This window comes from Erythrolamprus reginae, chromosome 1 (genome assembly GCF_031021105.1).
Source record: "Erythrolamprus reginae isolate rEryReg1 chromosome 1, rEryReg1.hap1, whole genome shotgun sequence".
NCBI lineage: Eukaryota > Metazoa > Chordata > Lepidosauria > Squamata > Dipsadidae > Erythrolamprus > Erythrolamprus reginae.
In genome coordinates this window covers 23,447,118-23,463,685 of record NC_091950.1, presented here as the reverse complement: position 1 = coordinate 23,463,685, position 16,568 = coordinate 23,447,118, and the positions used below count along the sequence as shown (strand labels likewise).

Here is a 16,568-nt window from a genome sequence, read left to right as displayed (position 1 = left end):
AGACGTTTCAGGAGTCCTTTTGAATCTTTGGAGCAAACAGCAAGTCCCAGAGGTTTCACCTCCCATGTGTCTGAAAAAGCTGGGTTGAAAACTCCAAAGGCACGGAACAGAAACTTCAGAGCAGGAACCACAAAATAACACAGATAAACAGCCACAGTTTGCCTTGTGCCTCTGTTCCCTTTTATACCTTTAGCCCTCATTAAGGGAACCACACCCAGCCCTCAGTATAAGAACCACACCCAGCCCTCAGTATACACCCAACCCAGGTGCTACTCTGATGACTTGTAATAATCCTTCAATTGATCCCTCCTTTGCATCGCTGTTCTGCTAAGCATGTCTCTGAATTGTTCTGCAGAGGAATCCAAGGACAAAAGACTGTCTGAGGGACTGCATGCCAAATCCCCTGGGCTATCTGCTGAGTCCTGCGAACCAGTGGCCTCATCCTCCTGGCTGTCTGCCACGTCTTCCTGGCTGTCAGCAAGGCTTTCACACTCACTTTGTGCCGCATCTCTCCCATCTGTGAGAGCAATGACTGGCCCAGGCCCAAACACAACAGAGGCAGGAAACGGCCTGTTTCCTAACTTGTGGTGGGCCTAGTAGGCTTGTGTTTCGCCCTCTCCAGGCTCCAAAGGCATCCCTGGAGCTGGGGAAGGGTAAAAAAAAGCACTTGAACAATCCATCCCACAACATCCCCCAACAACAAAACAACATCCCACACACCACCAACCGAGACTAGGTAAGCACCCTCCTTACTTCCTCAATCCAATCCAATACTAATCTCAAATGCAAACTAATCAATGCAAGAAGCATAGTTAACAAAATGCCTGAATGCCTCCTCCTACTACACACTGACCCCTTCAACATTATGCTTGGCTGCATAGCTAGAGGTATAAGAAGCAGGAAGAGGGAGATTGTGATCCCGCTGTACAGAGCACCGGTGAGACCCCATTTGGAATAATGTGTTCAGTTCTGGAGACCTCACCTACAAAAAGATATTGACAAAATTGAACGGGTCCAAAGACGGGCTACAAGAATGGTGGAAGGTCTTAAGCATAAAACGTATCAGGAAAGACTTCATGAACTCAATCTGTATAGTCTGGAGGACAGAAGGAAAAGGGGGGACATGATCGAAACATTTAAATATGTTAAAGGGTTAAATAAGGTTCAGGAGAGAAGTGTTTTTAATAGGAAAGTGAACACAAGAACAAGGGGCCACAATCTGAGGTTAGTTGGGGGGGAAATCAGAAGCAACGTGAGAAAATATTATTTTACTGAAAGAGTAGTAGATGCTTGGAACAAACTTCCAGCAGACATGGCTGGTAAATCCACAGTAACTGAATTTAAACATGCCTGGGATAAACGTATGCTGCAACGTCCTGCCTGTCAATGACTACTTCAGCTTCAACCGCAACAACACAAGAACACGCAACAAATTCAAACTCAATATTAATCGTTCCAAGCTTGACTGTAAAAAAATATGACTTTAGCAATCGAGTTGTGGAAGCATGGAATTCATTACCTGACGCAGTAGTGTCAACCCCTAACCCCCAACATTTCTCCCTTAGACTATCCACGATTGACCTCTCCAGGTTCCTAAGAGGCCAGTAAGGGGCGTACATAAGTGCACCAGTGTGCCTTTCGTCCCCTGTCCAATTTGTCTCCCCTTATCCCATATATGATATATCTTTCCTCCCTTTCATATATCTTCTCGTCTGTATTTTCATATCTTTATATGTAATACTTCATGCTTATTCTCCTCAATATTTTTGTGTATTGGACAAATAGCTAGCTAGATAGATAGATAGATAGATAGATAGATAGATAGATAGATAGATAGATAGATAGATAGATAGATAGATACATAGATAGATACATACATAGATACATAGATACATAGATAGATAAATAAATAAATAAAAATAAATAAAAAATAAATAAAAAATAAATATCCATCCTAAGATAAAATACAGGAAATAGTATAAGGGCAGACTAGATGGAACCACGAGGTCCTTTTCTGCCGTCAATCTTCTATGTTTCTAAGTAATTTGTTCCTTAACTTCATTAAATGTTCTTTCTTTTCTAATGGAATAGCTGCCTGCAGACCAGCTGTGCTTTCACGCAGGCAGCCAATTGAGACTCGCATCCTCCTCCTCTATGGACAGCTGTTTTGGGATGGTACCCATCAAAGCCCTATCAAAGTGATTAGTAGCATTCAGTTTAAATTGCTGGATACCAGACGATTGAGTGGGAGGTGGGAGCCATCGCCTTCTTTTTTTAGGAAATCAGATGAGCGATCCATCAGGCCCAGGATTTAGACAGACAGCAGTGTGGTGCCTCCAAATCATAACTGGGTATCTTTTCTATCCTTAAAGCACTGCTTCCCAAACGTTTGCCTTCATTACGCCAAACTGCTTATCAGAAAGCGTTATCGAACTTCAAGGCCTGGTCATATATTTCCGGTGGAGGAAGCAGGAGGGAGGGAGGAAGCTGCAGCTCCTCGGACAACGGGTGAAACATCTTGAATATAGGGGGGATTTGATCGTGTCAGCGAACTTTCTCTAGAAATTCTTGTAGGGTGAGTTGTCCCTGCCTCGGAGTTCCCCATTTGATACCCTTTGGATGATAACTAAGAACTTTGTTGGCCACGGAAGAGTCGGACTCTGATCAGCTGGGCTGCGGAAAATGGTGGCCGCCACAGCGAACTGACCTGCATGGAAGGCAGAAGGCGGAAAGAGCGAGAGGCAGGAGAGTGAGGAGTGAGGAGTGAGAGAATGAGAGGCGAGTGTCCTGGACTGTGCTGGCTGGAGATGTCGGAGGTGGGCCAGGGATGCTGGTGCGCTGTTGGTGGGAGCGCCCAGTGCCGGAAGGTCTGCCGATCGAAGGGCCAGCGTGGAGAGGCCGGACCGACTTCCGTCGCTGGGAACGAGGTCTGCGAGGGGGAGAGGAACTGAAAGCGAGGCCTGTGAAGGGAGAGGAGCCGAGGAGGATGTCGGGGCGACGCCGAGGCTGTATTGTGAGGAGCTGTATGAATGTTTGGTGGTCCTACAGTGCTGTTTGGCAAAGGGAGTTGCAACAATATCACCTGGACTGCAGCTACACCAACAGAAAGTGCAGACCAACGACTGGCGAGAACCGGGGGTCCTGGGCGGAGCCAAGGAGCCGGAGGCGGAATCGGGTTACATCAAGAGGAGACAACCTACCCAGAACTGGGATTTTTTTTCCCTATCCTAACCCCCCCCCCCCTCTTTCTTTTCCCTCTTTCTTTTCTATCTTGTTGGGGACATAGAACATGCTATTAACCCAGAACTAGAGACTAAGAACTGATATGACATTGCTGCTAACCAAATCCCTATATTCCTATATTCTCTACATATGCACTTTATATATTACTGAGTAGATTGGACTTTTTTAATTAACTAAATTATTACATCATTATTCATATTTTTTAAATATTTTTATATCCATTATTTTTACTAGTATTCTAATTTTAGTATTTTTAACTATAAATTGTTCTATATTTTTAACTAAATTTTTTTGGGGGTTAATGATGGACAATTGGGGAGGGTGTGGTATGTATGGAGTGAATGATGGGTATGGATGGGATGGATGGGGTTATAATATGGGTGAAATGAATGGGGAGGATGCAAGTAATATAGTTGGCCTACCTGGCGCTGGAGAGGCAGGAGGGGGGGAGGCACCTATCTCTGGGGGGACAGAGGGTCAGAACATCCCGGTGTTGCTGGGGAGAGGCAGATATGGCGGGGGCCACAGAGTTAGCCGTTCCAGGGGAACGAGGGATCGTTGCGTAATAACGATCCCTTGTTCTGGCTCTGTGAGCACAACCTTGGGTGCTGGTGATGAGTGTAACTCTGGCCCTGGACTCAGGTTGCTGCTGCTTAATGCCAGGTCGGTGGTAAATAAAGCTCTCCTCATCCGGGATCTAATCCTGGATGAGGAGGCCGACCTGGCATGCATTACTGAAACCTGGCTGGGCCCAGAGGGAGGTGTTCCTCTCTCTGAAATTTGCCCAGCCGGGTTTCAGATATGGCATCAACCTCGACCCCAGGGAAGGGGGGGAGGAGTGGCTATTGTAGCCAGGGAGAGCCTTTGCCTGCGTAGACTCATTGCACCGGAAATTGCGGGTTGCGAGTCTCTCTTGATGAGGTTGGACTTAGGGGTTCAGGTGGGCTTATTTCTCACGTACCTGCCTCCCAGCTGCGTGTCAAAAGCCCTGCCTGTGCTACTCGAGGAGGTAGCCGGGTTGGCGGTGGAGTTCCCCGGACTCATCGTCCTGGGGGACTTCAATCTGCCGTCACTCGGCGAAACCTCTGGGTTGGCACAGGAGTTCATGGCCACCATGGCAGCCGTGGACCTGACTCAAGTAGTACAGGGTCCAACTCACGAGGGAGGGCACGCACCTGACATGGTATTCCTTTCCGAGCAATTGAGTAATGGTCTGAGACTAAGGGGCTTAGAAGTATTGCCTTTGTCATGGTCAGACCATTTTCTACTACGGCTTGACTTCCTGGCTCCAATCCTCCCCCGCAGGGAGGCGGAACCAATGAAGATGTTCCGCCCCAGACGCCTGATGGACCCAGAGGGCTTTCAAACGGCGCTTGGGGTTATTCCAGAGGCACTCGTCCACAGTTCGGCGGAGTCTCTCGCGGAGGCCTGGAACAGGGCCGCAACGGGGGCTCTTGACCGGATTGCGCCTTTGCGACCTCTCCGTGACGTTAGACCCCGTAGAGCTCCATGGTTCAACGAGGAGCTCCGGGAGTTGAAACGCCAAAAGAGACGTCTAGAGAAGCGATGGCGGAAGAGTAGGTCTGAATCCGACCGAACACTTGTAAGAGCTTTTATTAAGACTTACAAAGTGGCGCTCAAGGCGGCAAGATGCGCGTATCATGCCGCCTTGATTGCATCAGCGGAATCCCGCCCGGCCGCTCTGTTTAGGGTGACCCGCTCCCTTCTTAACCAGGGGGGAGTTGGGGAGCCCTTACAGAGTAGTGCCGAGGATTTTAACACGTTTTTCGCTGATAAAGTCGCTCGGATCCGGGCCGACCTCGACTCCAATTGTAAAACAGAGTCGACTGACAACGAGTCAGTCGAGGTGACTGGGGCACGTACTTGTCCACCTGTCTGGGAAGAGTTTGATCTGGTGACACCTGATGAAGTGGACAAGGCCATTGGAGCTGTGAGTTCCGCCACCTGTTTACTGGATCCGTGTCCCTCCTGGCTGGTTTCGGCCAGTCGGGAGGTGACACGGAGCTGGGCCCAGGAGATTACCAACGCTTCCTTGGGGAGGGGAGTTTTTCCATCACTCTATAAAGAAGCGCTCGGGCGCCCCCTCCTCAAGAAGCCCTCCCTGGACCCAGCTGTGCTTAACAACTATCGTCCAGTCTCCAACCTTCCCTTTATGGGGAAGGTTGTCGAGAAGGTGGTGGCGCTCCAGCTCCAGCGGTCCTTGGAAGAAGCCGATTATCTAGGTCCCCAGCAGTCGGGTTTCAGGCCCGGTTACAGCACGGAAACCGCTTTGGTCGCGTTGATGGATGATCTCTGGCGGGCCCGGGACAGGGGTTTATCCTCTGTCCTGGTGCTCCTTGACCTCTCAGCGGCTTTCGATACCATCGACCATGGTATCCTTCTGCGCCGGCTGGAGGGGTTGGGGGTGGGAGGCACTGTCCTTCAGTGGTTCTCCTCCTACCTCTCTGGCCGGTCGCAGTCGGTGTTAGTGGGGGGTCAGAGGTCGACTCCTAGGTTTCTCCCTTGTGGGGTGCCTCAGGGGTCGGTCCTCTCCCCCCTGCTATTCAACATCTACATGAAACCGCTGGGCGAGATCATCCAAGGACATGGGGTGAGGTATCATCAATATGCGGATGATACCCAGCTTTACATCTCCACCCCATGCCCAGTCAACGAAGCGGTGGAAGTGATGTGCCGGTGCCTGGAGGCTGTTGGGGCCTGAATGGGTGTCAACAGACTCAAGCTCAACCCGGATAAGTCGGAGTGGCTGTGGGTTCTGCCTCCCAAGGACAATCCCATCTGTCCGTCCATTACCCTGGGGGGGGAATTATTGACCCCCTCAGAGAGGGTCCGCAACTTGGGCGTCCTCCTCGATCCACAGCTCACATTAGAAAAACATCTCTCAGCTGTGGCGAGGGGGGCGTTTGCCCAGGTTCGCCTGGTGCACCAGTTGCGTCCCTATCTGGACCGGGACTCATTGCTCACAGTCACTCATGCCCTCATCACCTCGAGGTTCGACTACTGTAATGCTCTCTACATGGGGCTACCTTTGAAAAGTGTTCGGAAACTTCAGATCGTGCAGAATGCAGCTGCGAGAGCAGTCATGGGCCTACCTAGGTATGCCCATGTTTCACCATCACTCCGCAGTCTGCATTGGTTGCCGATCAACTTCCGGTCACAATTCAAAGTGTTGGTTATGACCTTTAAAGCCCTTCATGGCACTGGACCAGAATATCTCCGAGACCGCCTTCTGCCGCACGAATCCCAGCGACCGATTAGGTCCCACAGAGTGGGCCTTCTCCAGGTCCCGTCAACTAAACAATGTCGGTTGGCGGGCCCCAGGGGAAGAGCCTTCTCTGTGGTGGCCCTGACCCTCTGGAACCAACTCCCCCCGGAGATTAGAACTGCCCCTACTCTCCTTGCCTTTCGTAAACTCCTTAAGACCCACCTGTGTCGTCAGGCATGGGGGAACTGAGACATCTCCCCCGGGCATATACAATTTATGAATGGTATGTGTGTATGTATGTGTGCTTAGAAAATGGGGTTTTTTAAATGTTTTTAGTAGAAATTTAGATTTGCTGAAATTGTCTTCTGTTATTCTGTTGTGAGCCGCCCCGAGTCTGCGGAGAGGGGCGGCATACAAATCTAAATAAATGAAAATGAAATGAAATGAATATATCCCTCACTTCAGCACCACTGTAACTTCAAACAGTTGCTGAACAAATGGTTGTAACTCAAGGACTACCTGTATTATAAAAACAGCTATCAATGAATGATCTTTATTTCATTTCAACTTACTACCGTGGGTAACTTCATTAAGTTTCATCCTAATAGGAATTCTTGGAAAACTTTCAAACATATTTTAGCACATGAGGCAATCTTTAAGCCGACTTAAGATTTCCTGTGATGATGATGATGATGATGATGATGATGATAATAATAATAATAATAATAATAATAATAATAATAATAATAATAATGGTTGTCCCACTGGACCTTGGCATGCTGGGCGCAGTGCCAAAGGATCTCAGCAGACATTTGAAAACCACTTTGGCCACTTTACTGGGATTGGCACATGTGATTTGCCGCTACAGCACACACTCTTAGGTGCTTGGGAAGTGCCCGACTGGTGATGAAATACAAAATCTAGCATGGCGATCTTGTTTGCTGTGTTGTATTTCTAATAATAGTAATAGTAATAGTAATAGTAATAATAATAATAATAACAATAACAGCAACAGCAAAAGCAAAAGCAACAGCAGCAACAACAACAACAATAATAATAATAATAATAATTTAAAAAATCGAGCTGCAACGACTGGCATAAGCCAGTGAAAGTGGTCCTAGTGGTATTTGGCACGCTGGGCGCCGTGCCAAAGGATCTCAGCGGACATTTGAAAACCATCGGAATTGACAAGATCTCCATCTGTCAATTGCAAAAGGCCGCTTTACTGGGATCGGCAAACATAATTCGCCGCTACATCACGCAGTCCTAGGTGCTTGGGAAGCGCCCGACTGGTGATGAAATACGAAATCCAGCATAGTGATCTCATTTGCTGTGTTGTATTGACATAATAATAATAATAATAATAATAATAATAATAATAATAATAAGTAAAATAAATAATAATTATCCACCGTAAAAGGTCAGTGGCATTTGTGACACTTTTTAAAATGTTCAGTTGACTGGATTTCATGTTTAATAAATAAAAGAGGTAGTAGTAGTAATAACAACAACAACAATAACAGAGTTGGGAGGGACCTTGGAGATCTTCTAGTCCAACCCCTTACCTAGGTTTGGAAAATACTTTCTTTAGAATCTATTAAACGTGAACTATATCATGTTGCTTCAGAAAGTCAGACTAAGTCAGTGCTTCTCAGCCTCCACAACTTTTAAGATCTGTGGACTTCAACAACCAGAATTCCCCAGGTAGCCTGGAGAATTCTGGGAACGGAAGTCCACAGAACTTCAAGTTGTCAAGGTTGAGAAATGTACTGGGCTCATGATGTATGGGGAGCACTTTCCAACTGTAGCATTGGACCTGGAGGTATCATTGTCCCAATATGAATTTACTATTATTATTATACTGTATTTGTATGTCGCCCTTCTCTAAAGACTCGGGGTGGCTCACAGGGTACAAAAATAACACAACAACAAATCTAATTAATTAAAAATTACTACTAAAATTCCATATATAGTAAAATCAGTGATGTAACTGTGAGGTGCAAAGAAAGAAGAACAACACAATTAATTGATCAGATAAGTTTTTAAAATTCCTGCTTGCCCAATGACAGCAATCTTGCCAGACTAAAGTACACTTTAGTATTTAGCATTTAGACTCATATAGCGTTTCATTGTGCTTTTACACCCCTGTCTAAGCGGTTTACAGAATCAACATACTGTCCCCAACAATCTGGGTCCTCGGAAGAATGGAAGGCTGAGTCGACCTTGACTTTTTTGGCATGGAGGATCCCTTCTCGGCCTTTATATCCAAACTGAGTGGTATTTTGCCTCTTAGTTCCCTGAGAAAGTGCCCCTCCCTCCTGCATTCCAGTGCAGACTCCACCACACTAATTCAACTAGCTAGACTTGAGAAGAACAGAAATTCAACAATACAGTGATACCTTGTCTTAAAAACTTAATTGGTTCCAGGACGAGGTTCTTAAGGTGAAAAGTTTGTAAGACAAAACAATGTTTCCCATAGGAATCAATGGAAAAGCAATTAATGCGTGCAAGCCCAAAATTCACCCCTTTTGCCAGCCGAAGCACCTGTTTTTGCACTCCTGGGATTCCCCTGAGGCTCCCCTCCATGGGAAACCCCACCTCTTGACATCTGTGTTTTTGCGATGCTGCAGGGGAATCCCAGCAGAGAAATCCCAGCATCGCAAAAACGAGCACTTCGCTGGCAACGGAAATCCAGAGGTGGGGTTTCTCAGCGAAGGGAGCATCAGTGAAATCACAGCATCGCAAAAACACTGAAGTCCTCGAAACCCCACCTCTGGACCTTTGTGTTTTTGCGATGCTGCGATTTCACCAAGGCTCCCCTCGCTGGGAAACCCCACCTCCGGACTTCCGTTGCCAGCAAAGCGCCTGTTTTTGCGCTGTTGGGATCCCCCTGCTGGGATTCCCCTGCAGCATCACAAAAACACAGAAGTCAGGAGGTGGGGTTTCCCATGGAGGGGAGCCTCAGGGGAATCCCAGCAGCGCAAAAAAGGGTGCTTCGCTGGCAAAGGAAGTCCAGAGGCGGGGCATCCAAGCAGCGGCGGTGGGTTTTTAAGGTGAAAATAGTTTGTAAGAAGAGGCAAAAAAATCTTAAACCCCGGGTTTGTATCTCGAAAAGTTTGTATGACGAGGCGTTTGTAAGACGAGGTATCACTGTATATGGTAAATCAGATGCACCACAGTTCAGCTGTGTTATCACACTTTGATAGATCAGATAGCAAGGTGTTGTCGCACTTCGACAGATCAAACCTAGAAGACAAATTGGAGCATCTTGCCAAGCTTACTTAGAAATAACTTTTGTTAATCTGCCTTAGTGTATTTGAGAATCCAGACAGTTTAAACCAATTTATGACTCAGTGTCTTGGGCAAATCTAGAAAACCGGTTAATTGAAATAACCAAGTTAATCATATTGTGCAAGTTCAGATACTTTGTAGAAGCTCTAGAAAAAAATCGCTAAAGTGTTGAGGATAGCTATCTCTGGTATCTCAGATGGCATTGTAATAAAATAAAAAATGAGAATTTACTTGGGTCAGAAAGCAGGACTGTCAGGAAAAAATTGTGGTTGGGGGCAGCTGGAAAGTCTGTGTCAACTAATGCCACAGCAAGTCCATTTATTACCATGACTGTATTACAAGGCCGTTGTCTCGTGATTAAATGCAGTTTTATTCCAATGATACTTGTGGTTTCAGCTGGCTCTGAGGAGCTTTATAGCTATTGCTTAGGAGAAGCCAGGCCAAGGAAGAATATTAGTCTAGTGGTTCCTATTGGTCCTGGAAGATTATTGGAAGGGGGCAAAGCATTTAAAAAAAAAAATTAAATAAGGCATTTGTTCTGTCGGGCTCTCTGGTAGAATCCTCCCAAAAATTCACAGGTACAAATTTCAGACACACACACATTTGAAAATTCAAAACAATGTTCTTTATAATGAAAATTCCCTTTACCTAAGCCCTCTTTTGGTATAGCAAAGAGCACTCGTCTCCAAACAAATTGGTAATTGGTACAAGTCCCTTATCAGTTCTGTGATACTTAGCTTGCAGCTGTGAGGCAATTCACAGGCCTTCTTCTTTCCCAAAGTGAAACACATTTTGCTCTGGTTTAGTTTCAAAGCGGGGAAAAAGCAGCACATAAAAGGTCAAAGTCAGTAAAGCAGTCACGAAACACAACGATCAGATAATCCTCCACAATGGCCAAACCCACAGGCTGCTATTCATAGCAGCCTCACTAATTACTACAGCCCCACCCAAGCACAGGTGGCCTCATTTTCTTTGATAATAATCTCTCAGTTGTTGCTGCCTATGCATTGCTCTCCGCATGCGTGGCTGTATCATTAACTCTTGTTCTGAATCCAAGGAGGAGCTAGATAATTGATCTCCTTCTGAGCTGTCTGCCCCACTCTCCTCCTCCCTGTCACTCATGTCTTCTTGGTCAGAGGAGCCTTCATCATCAGATTCCACCGAGGGCAAAACAGGCCTGCAGCATGTGGATGTCTCCCCCACATCCACAGTCCTTGGGGCAGGAGCTGGGCCAGAGCTAACCACAACAGCATTTATAAGGCAGCTTGATGAGGCTGATAATCCAACACACCAAAAATCATGACTGCAGGAGATTTAAGGTCCTTGGCTGAGTTGAAGGTTGTGGAGTGTAATGAATATTTGGAGAATCCGAATATAAAAATATATAAAATATATAAAGATATACCTTCAGAGGCTCCAATTATAGAAAAAAATATAGAGACGTGCGGAACTAGATGAGATGACCAGAGATATTAAGGGAACAAAGGAAAATTAAACAACTAAAATATGGGAGAATTGGCATAAATGGGTTCAAAAAAGATACTTGACTCAAGGATAGTAAGCCTCAGATTACATTTGTATTGAATCAAATGACTTTCTCACCATACGGTTTATCATAACAGATGTGTATACGTTAGAAATTTCTTTTCTTTTCTCTTTTCTGCTTTCTTTTTTATCACTAATACATATTAGTGATAAATCTCATCACCTCAGGGACTGCCTTCTGCCGCACAAATCCCAGCGACCAGTTAGGTCCCACAGAGTGGGTCTTCTCCGGGTCCCGTCAACTAAACAATGCCGCTTGGCGGGACCCAGGGGAAGGGCCTTCTCTGTGGTGGCCCCAGCCCTCTGGAACCAACTCCCCCCAGAGATTAGAATTGCCCGCACCCTCCTTGCCTTTCGTAAGCTACTTAAAACCCACCTCTGCCACCAGGCATGGGGGAATTAAGATTTCTTCTCCCCCTAGGCCATTACAATGGTATGCATGGTATGTTTGTATGTATGTGTGTTTGGTTTTGTATATTAAGGGGTTTTAATTTGCTTTTAGTATTGGATTATTATTGTATACTGTCTATGATTGCTGTTAGCCGCCCCGGGTTTTCGGAGAGGGGCGGCATATAAATCCAATAAAACTTGAAAGTTGAATTTATTGGGATTGATGCAAGCTCCCTGTTTTCTCATTATTCTTTTACTCGTGCTACAAAACTAGAGGTTATTATGAATGTATACTGAAAACAGGCAATGATCTGTAAATAGAAGTATTTCTATATGTAATAAAAACAAAAATAAAACATAAAAAAAATAATATTTGGAGAATCCGCAAGTTCTTAACAATCGAGACTGTTCGCCTATTCATCCAAGCCCTTGTTACATCACGTTTAGACTATTGTAACAGTGTATTGACAGGCTTGCCAACTTGCTCACTACGCCCATTATACAATTTATTTATTTATTTATTTATTTATTTATTTATTTATTTATTCATTTATTTATTTATTTATTCTTTGTCCAATACACAATACATATGGAAGAGAATAGACATTGAGTAATATATATAAAGATAATATGTAAAATAGAAGAGAAAATATATGAGAGGAAGAAAATATATATGATATATGAGATAAAGGAAAGTCAATTGGACAGGGGACGAAAGGCACACCAGTGCACTTATGTACGCCCCTTACTGGCCTCTTAGGAACTTGGAGAGGTCAATTGTGCATAGACTAAAGGAGAAATATTGGGGGTTGGGGGTTGACACTATTGAGTCCGGTAATGAGTTCCACGCTTCGACAACTCGATTGTTAAAGTCATGTTTTTTACAGTTAAGTTTAGAGCGGTTAATATTAAGTTTGAATCTGTTGCGTGCTCTTGTGTTGTTGCGGTTGAAGCTGAAGTAGTTGTTGACCGGAAGGACGTTGCAGCATATGATCTTGTGGGCAATACTTAAATCGTGTTTTAGGCGCCGTAGTTCTAAGCTTTCTAGACCCAGGATTGTTAGTCTATTTTCGTAGCGTATTCTGTTTCGAGTGGAGGAGTGAAGGGCTCTTCTGCTGAAATATCTTTGGACGTTTTCGAAGGTGTTGGTGTCCGAGATGTGGTATGGGTTCTAAACCTCCCCAGGTCATCCCATGTGTCAGCCTCACATAGATCTCTACATTGGTTGCCAATTTGAGCCAGGGCCCAATTTAAACTGTTAGTGATGGTATTTAAGGCCCTGCATTCAAACATTCCAAATTACTTGGTGACCTACCTATCTTGGTATACACCATCAAGGGACCTACGTTCCACAGGGAAGGGTTGGTTGACTGTTCCACAGACACGTACACAGGGGTGGGCAGCAGGCAGGATGGGGTGGAACACAGTTCCACCGGCGGAAATGAAGATGAGTGTGCAGCTCCAGCTGATTGGCAGCTGTCACTTCCTGGATTATAGGTCTCGGTTGAATCTCCTTTTTTCCCCCCTGCTGCTGCGTCTGCGCTCCTTGCTTTTTTCCTCTTTCCTCCTTCCTGGCCTCAGACGATCTTCCCTCTCTCCTGCCTGGCTCCCCTCCAGCCTCACACGGCCACCTCCTGCCTGAAGTTCAAGCAGAAGGCGTGGGTGGAAGCGGCGCTGGCAGAATTTATGCTTCTGGCAGCACCCGTTTGCCTAGCTACCCAGCCTGAGGCGAAAGGGGCGACCCAGGGAGAGGGCAGGAAACATGAAGAAAATTGTCACCCCAGCAAGCGACACTGGTAAGATTGTAAGCCGAGGACTTAACAATTCACTTGAATAATGATGATCGTTCAAGCCACTCCCATCTGGTCACATGGCCAGCAAGCCACCCCTACCCAGTCACATGACATTTAAGCCACACCCACAAAATAAGCCATGCCTACAGTGTGGCAGTAAAAAAATTTGGCTGCCCATTACTGCACGTACAGCAACATCAAAATTGTGGGCCGTTCAAGATCTGGCCCCATGTCTATGGAACAGTCTTCCCTTAGAGCTTCGGGTAGAGGCGAATTTTCTCCACTTCCGCAATGCATTAAAGACATTCCTGTTTGATTCAGCAGATTGAAACATCCTTGTTCTGGGGATCAGCAAGAGGGGAAGACATTGGATAGGTTGGGAATGTTTTTAACAAGTTTTGTGGTTTTATTAGTTGTATTAGTTGTATAAGTGTGTGTATTGCCTACTGTCTTTCCTTGTTAACATAGAAACATAGAAACATAGAAGACTGATGGCAGAAAAAGACCTCATGATCCATCTAGTCTGCCCTTATACTATTTCCTGTATTTTATCTTACAATGGATATATGTTTATCCCAGGCATGTTTAAATTCAGTTACTGTGGATTTACCAACCACGTCTGCTGGAAGTTTGTTCCAAGGATCTACTACTCTTTCAGTGAAATAATATTTTCTCACGTTGCTTTTGATCTTTCCCCCAACTAACTTCAGATTGTGTCCTCTTGTTCTTGTGTTCACTTTCCTATTAAAAACACTTCCCTCCTGAACCTTATTTAACCCTTTAACATATTTAAATGTTTCGATCATGTTCCCCCTTTTCCTTCTGTCCTCCAGACTATACAGATTGAGTTCATTAAGTCTTTCCTGATACGTTTTATGCTTAAGACCTTCCACCATTCTTGTAGCCCGTCTTTGGACCCGTTCAATTTTGTCAATATCTTTTTTAGGTGAGGTCTCCAGAACTGAACACAGTATTCCAAATGTGCTCTCACCAGCACTCTATATAGCGGGATCATAATCTCCCTCTTCCTGCTTGTTATACCTCTAGCTATGCAGCCAAGCATCCTACTTGTTTTTACTACTGCCCGACCACACTGCTCACCCATTTTGAGACTGTCAGAAATCACTACCCCTAAATCCTTCTCTTCTGAAGTTTTTGCTAACACAGAACTGCCAATACAATACTTAGATTGAGGATTCCTTTTCCCCAAGTGCATTTTTTTACATTTGGAAACATTAAACTGCAGTTTCCTTTGCTTTGACCATTTATCTAGTAAAGCTAAATCATTTACCATATTACAGACCATATGTGAGTTGTACATGGCTTGCTGTCATGCCTTTGTTAAAAGGGCATTATAAATAAATGTTTATTATTATTATTAATGGTTGGGATGCTAAACTGGGACTAGGATTATTCAGTCCTCACTCCACTTTAGAATGCAGTTGAAAGAAATGTGCAAAGCAGGGCAAGGGACATGCGTAGGTCTGAACTAGAAAAGCCTCTCTCAACTTCTGCCCTTGTGATTGAGATGATCAAGTTAAATTGGCCTAAACCAGGACTGGCCATGTTGGTTTTCTATTTGTGTGATCCAGCTTCTTTGAAAAAGTTCTTCTACCCCTTCTTGAAGTCTCAGCTTTTTCCTTAGACTCACCAGTGATGGACGTGTGCCTCTTCTTTAATGCCAGGCATGGCAATTTGCAATGTATTTTATGTGCATATGAACCTCCTGTTATTTCACGCATTCATTTTAAACTGCTGGGAACAGATCTTAAGAACAGCTGCGTTCTTCTAAAGTTAATGTCTCTTTATAGCACTGGAAAGATATCATTTTCTCTCTTTTTTCCTTTTCTCTTTTTGCCTCAAAGGATGTGACGGGGGCTTCTGTAAATATTACAGCATCAATTAAAGAATAGCAGTAGCAATAGCATTTAGACTTATATACTACCGGAGAGGGGCAGCATATAAATTGAAATAATAATAATAATAATAATAATAATAATAATAATAATAATAATAATACTCACAATTATAGACAACACAGTATCAACAGTAGAGACCAAATTTCTAGGTTCTATCATATCTCAAGACCTAACATGGTCACCTAACATCAAAAACATCATCAAAAAAGCACAACAAAGAATGTTCTTTCTGCACCAACTCAGAAAGCTCAAACTGCCCAAGGAGCTGTTGATACAGTTCTACAGAGGAATCATTGAGTCTGTCATCTGCACCTCTATAACTGTCTGGTTTGGTGCTGCAACCCAACAAGACCGACACAGACTTCAGAGGACAATCAGAACTGCAGAAAAAACAATTGCTGCCAACCTGCCTTCCATTGAGGATCTGTAGGCTACAAGAGGCAAAAAGAGGGCACTAAAAATATTTACTGACCCCTCACATCCTGGATACAAACTGTTTCAACTCCTACCCTCAATACGTCGCTACATAGCACTGCACACCAAGATAACTAGACACAAGAACAGTTTTTTTCCGAACGCCATCACTCTACTAAACAAATAATTCCCTCAATACTGTCAGACTTTCTACTAAATCTGCATATCTATTCTACTAGTTTTTCTCATCATTCCTATCACCCATTTCTTCCCATGTTGACTGTATGACTGTAACTTGTTGCTTATATCCTAAGATTTTTATTAATATTGCTTCTTCATTGCTTATTTGACTCCTATGACAATCATTAAGTGTTGTACCACATGATTCTTGACAAATGTATATTTTATTTTATGTACGTTGAGAGCATATGCACCAAGACAAATTCCTTGTGTGTCCAAGCACACATGGCCAATAAAATTCTATTCTATTCTATTCTATTCTATTCTATTCTATTCTATAATAATAATAATAATAATAATAATAATAACAACAACAACAACAACAACAACAACAACAGTGCTTTTATAGATCTCTCAAAGCAGTTTACAGAATCAGCCTATTGCCCCCAATAATCTGGGTCCTCATTTTACCCACCTTGGAAGGATGGAAGGCCGAGTCAACCTTGAGCTGGTGATGAGATTTGAACTGCTGAACTACAATTAGCAGTTATCTGAATTAGCCTGCAG

General features: G+C 44.4%; 1 protein-coding gene across 1 annotated transcript in view; it reads right to left on the bottom strand.

Annotated features, from left to right (window-relative positions):
• The window catches only part of UNC13A (unc-13 homolog A), a 251,953-nt gene that overhangs the window by 166,706 nt on the left and 68,679 nt on the right, over positions 1-16,568 (bottom strand). Inside the window, exon 2 of the mRNA XM_070736771.1 lies at positions 2,708-2,929. Within this exon, the coding sequence (XP_070592872.1) occupies positions 2,708-2,929 (222 nt within the window). The remainder of the gene's footprint in view (positions 1-2,707; positions 2,930-16,568) is intronic.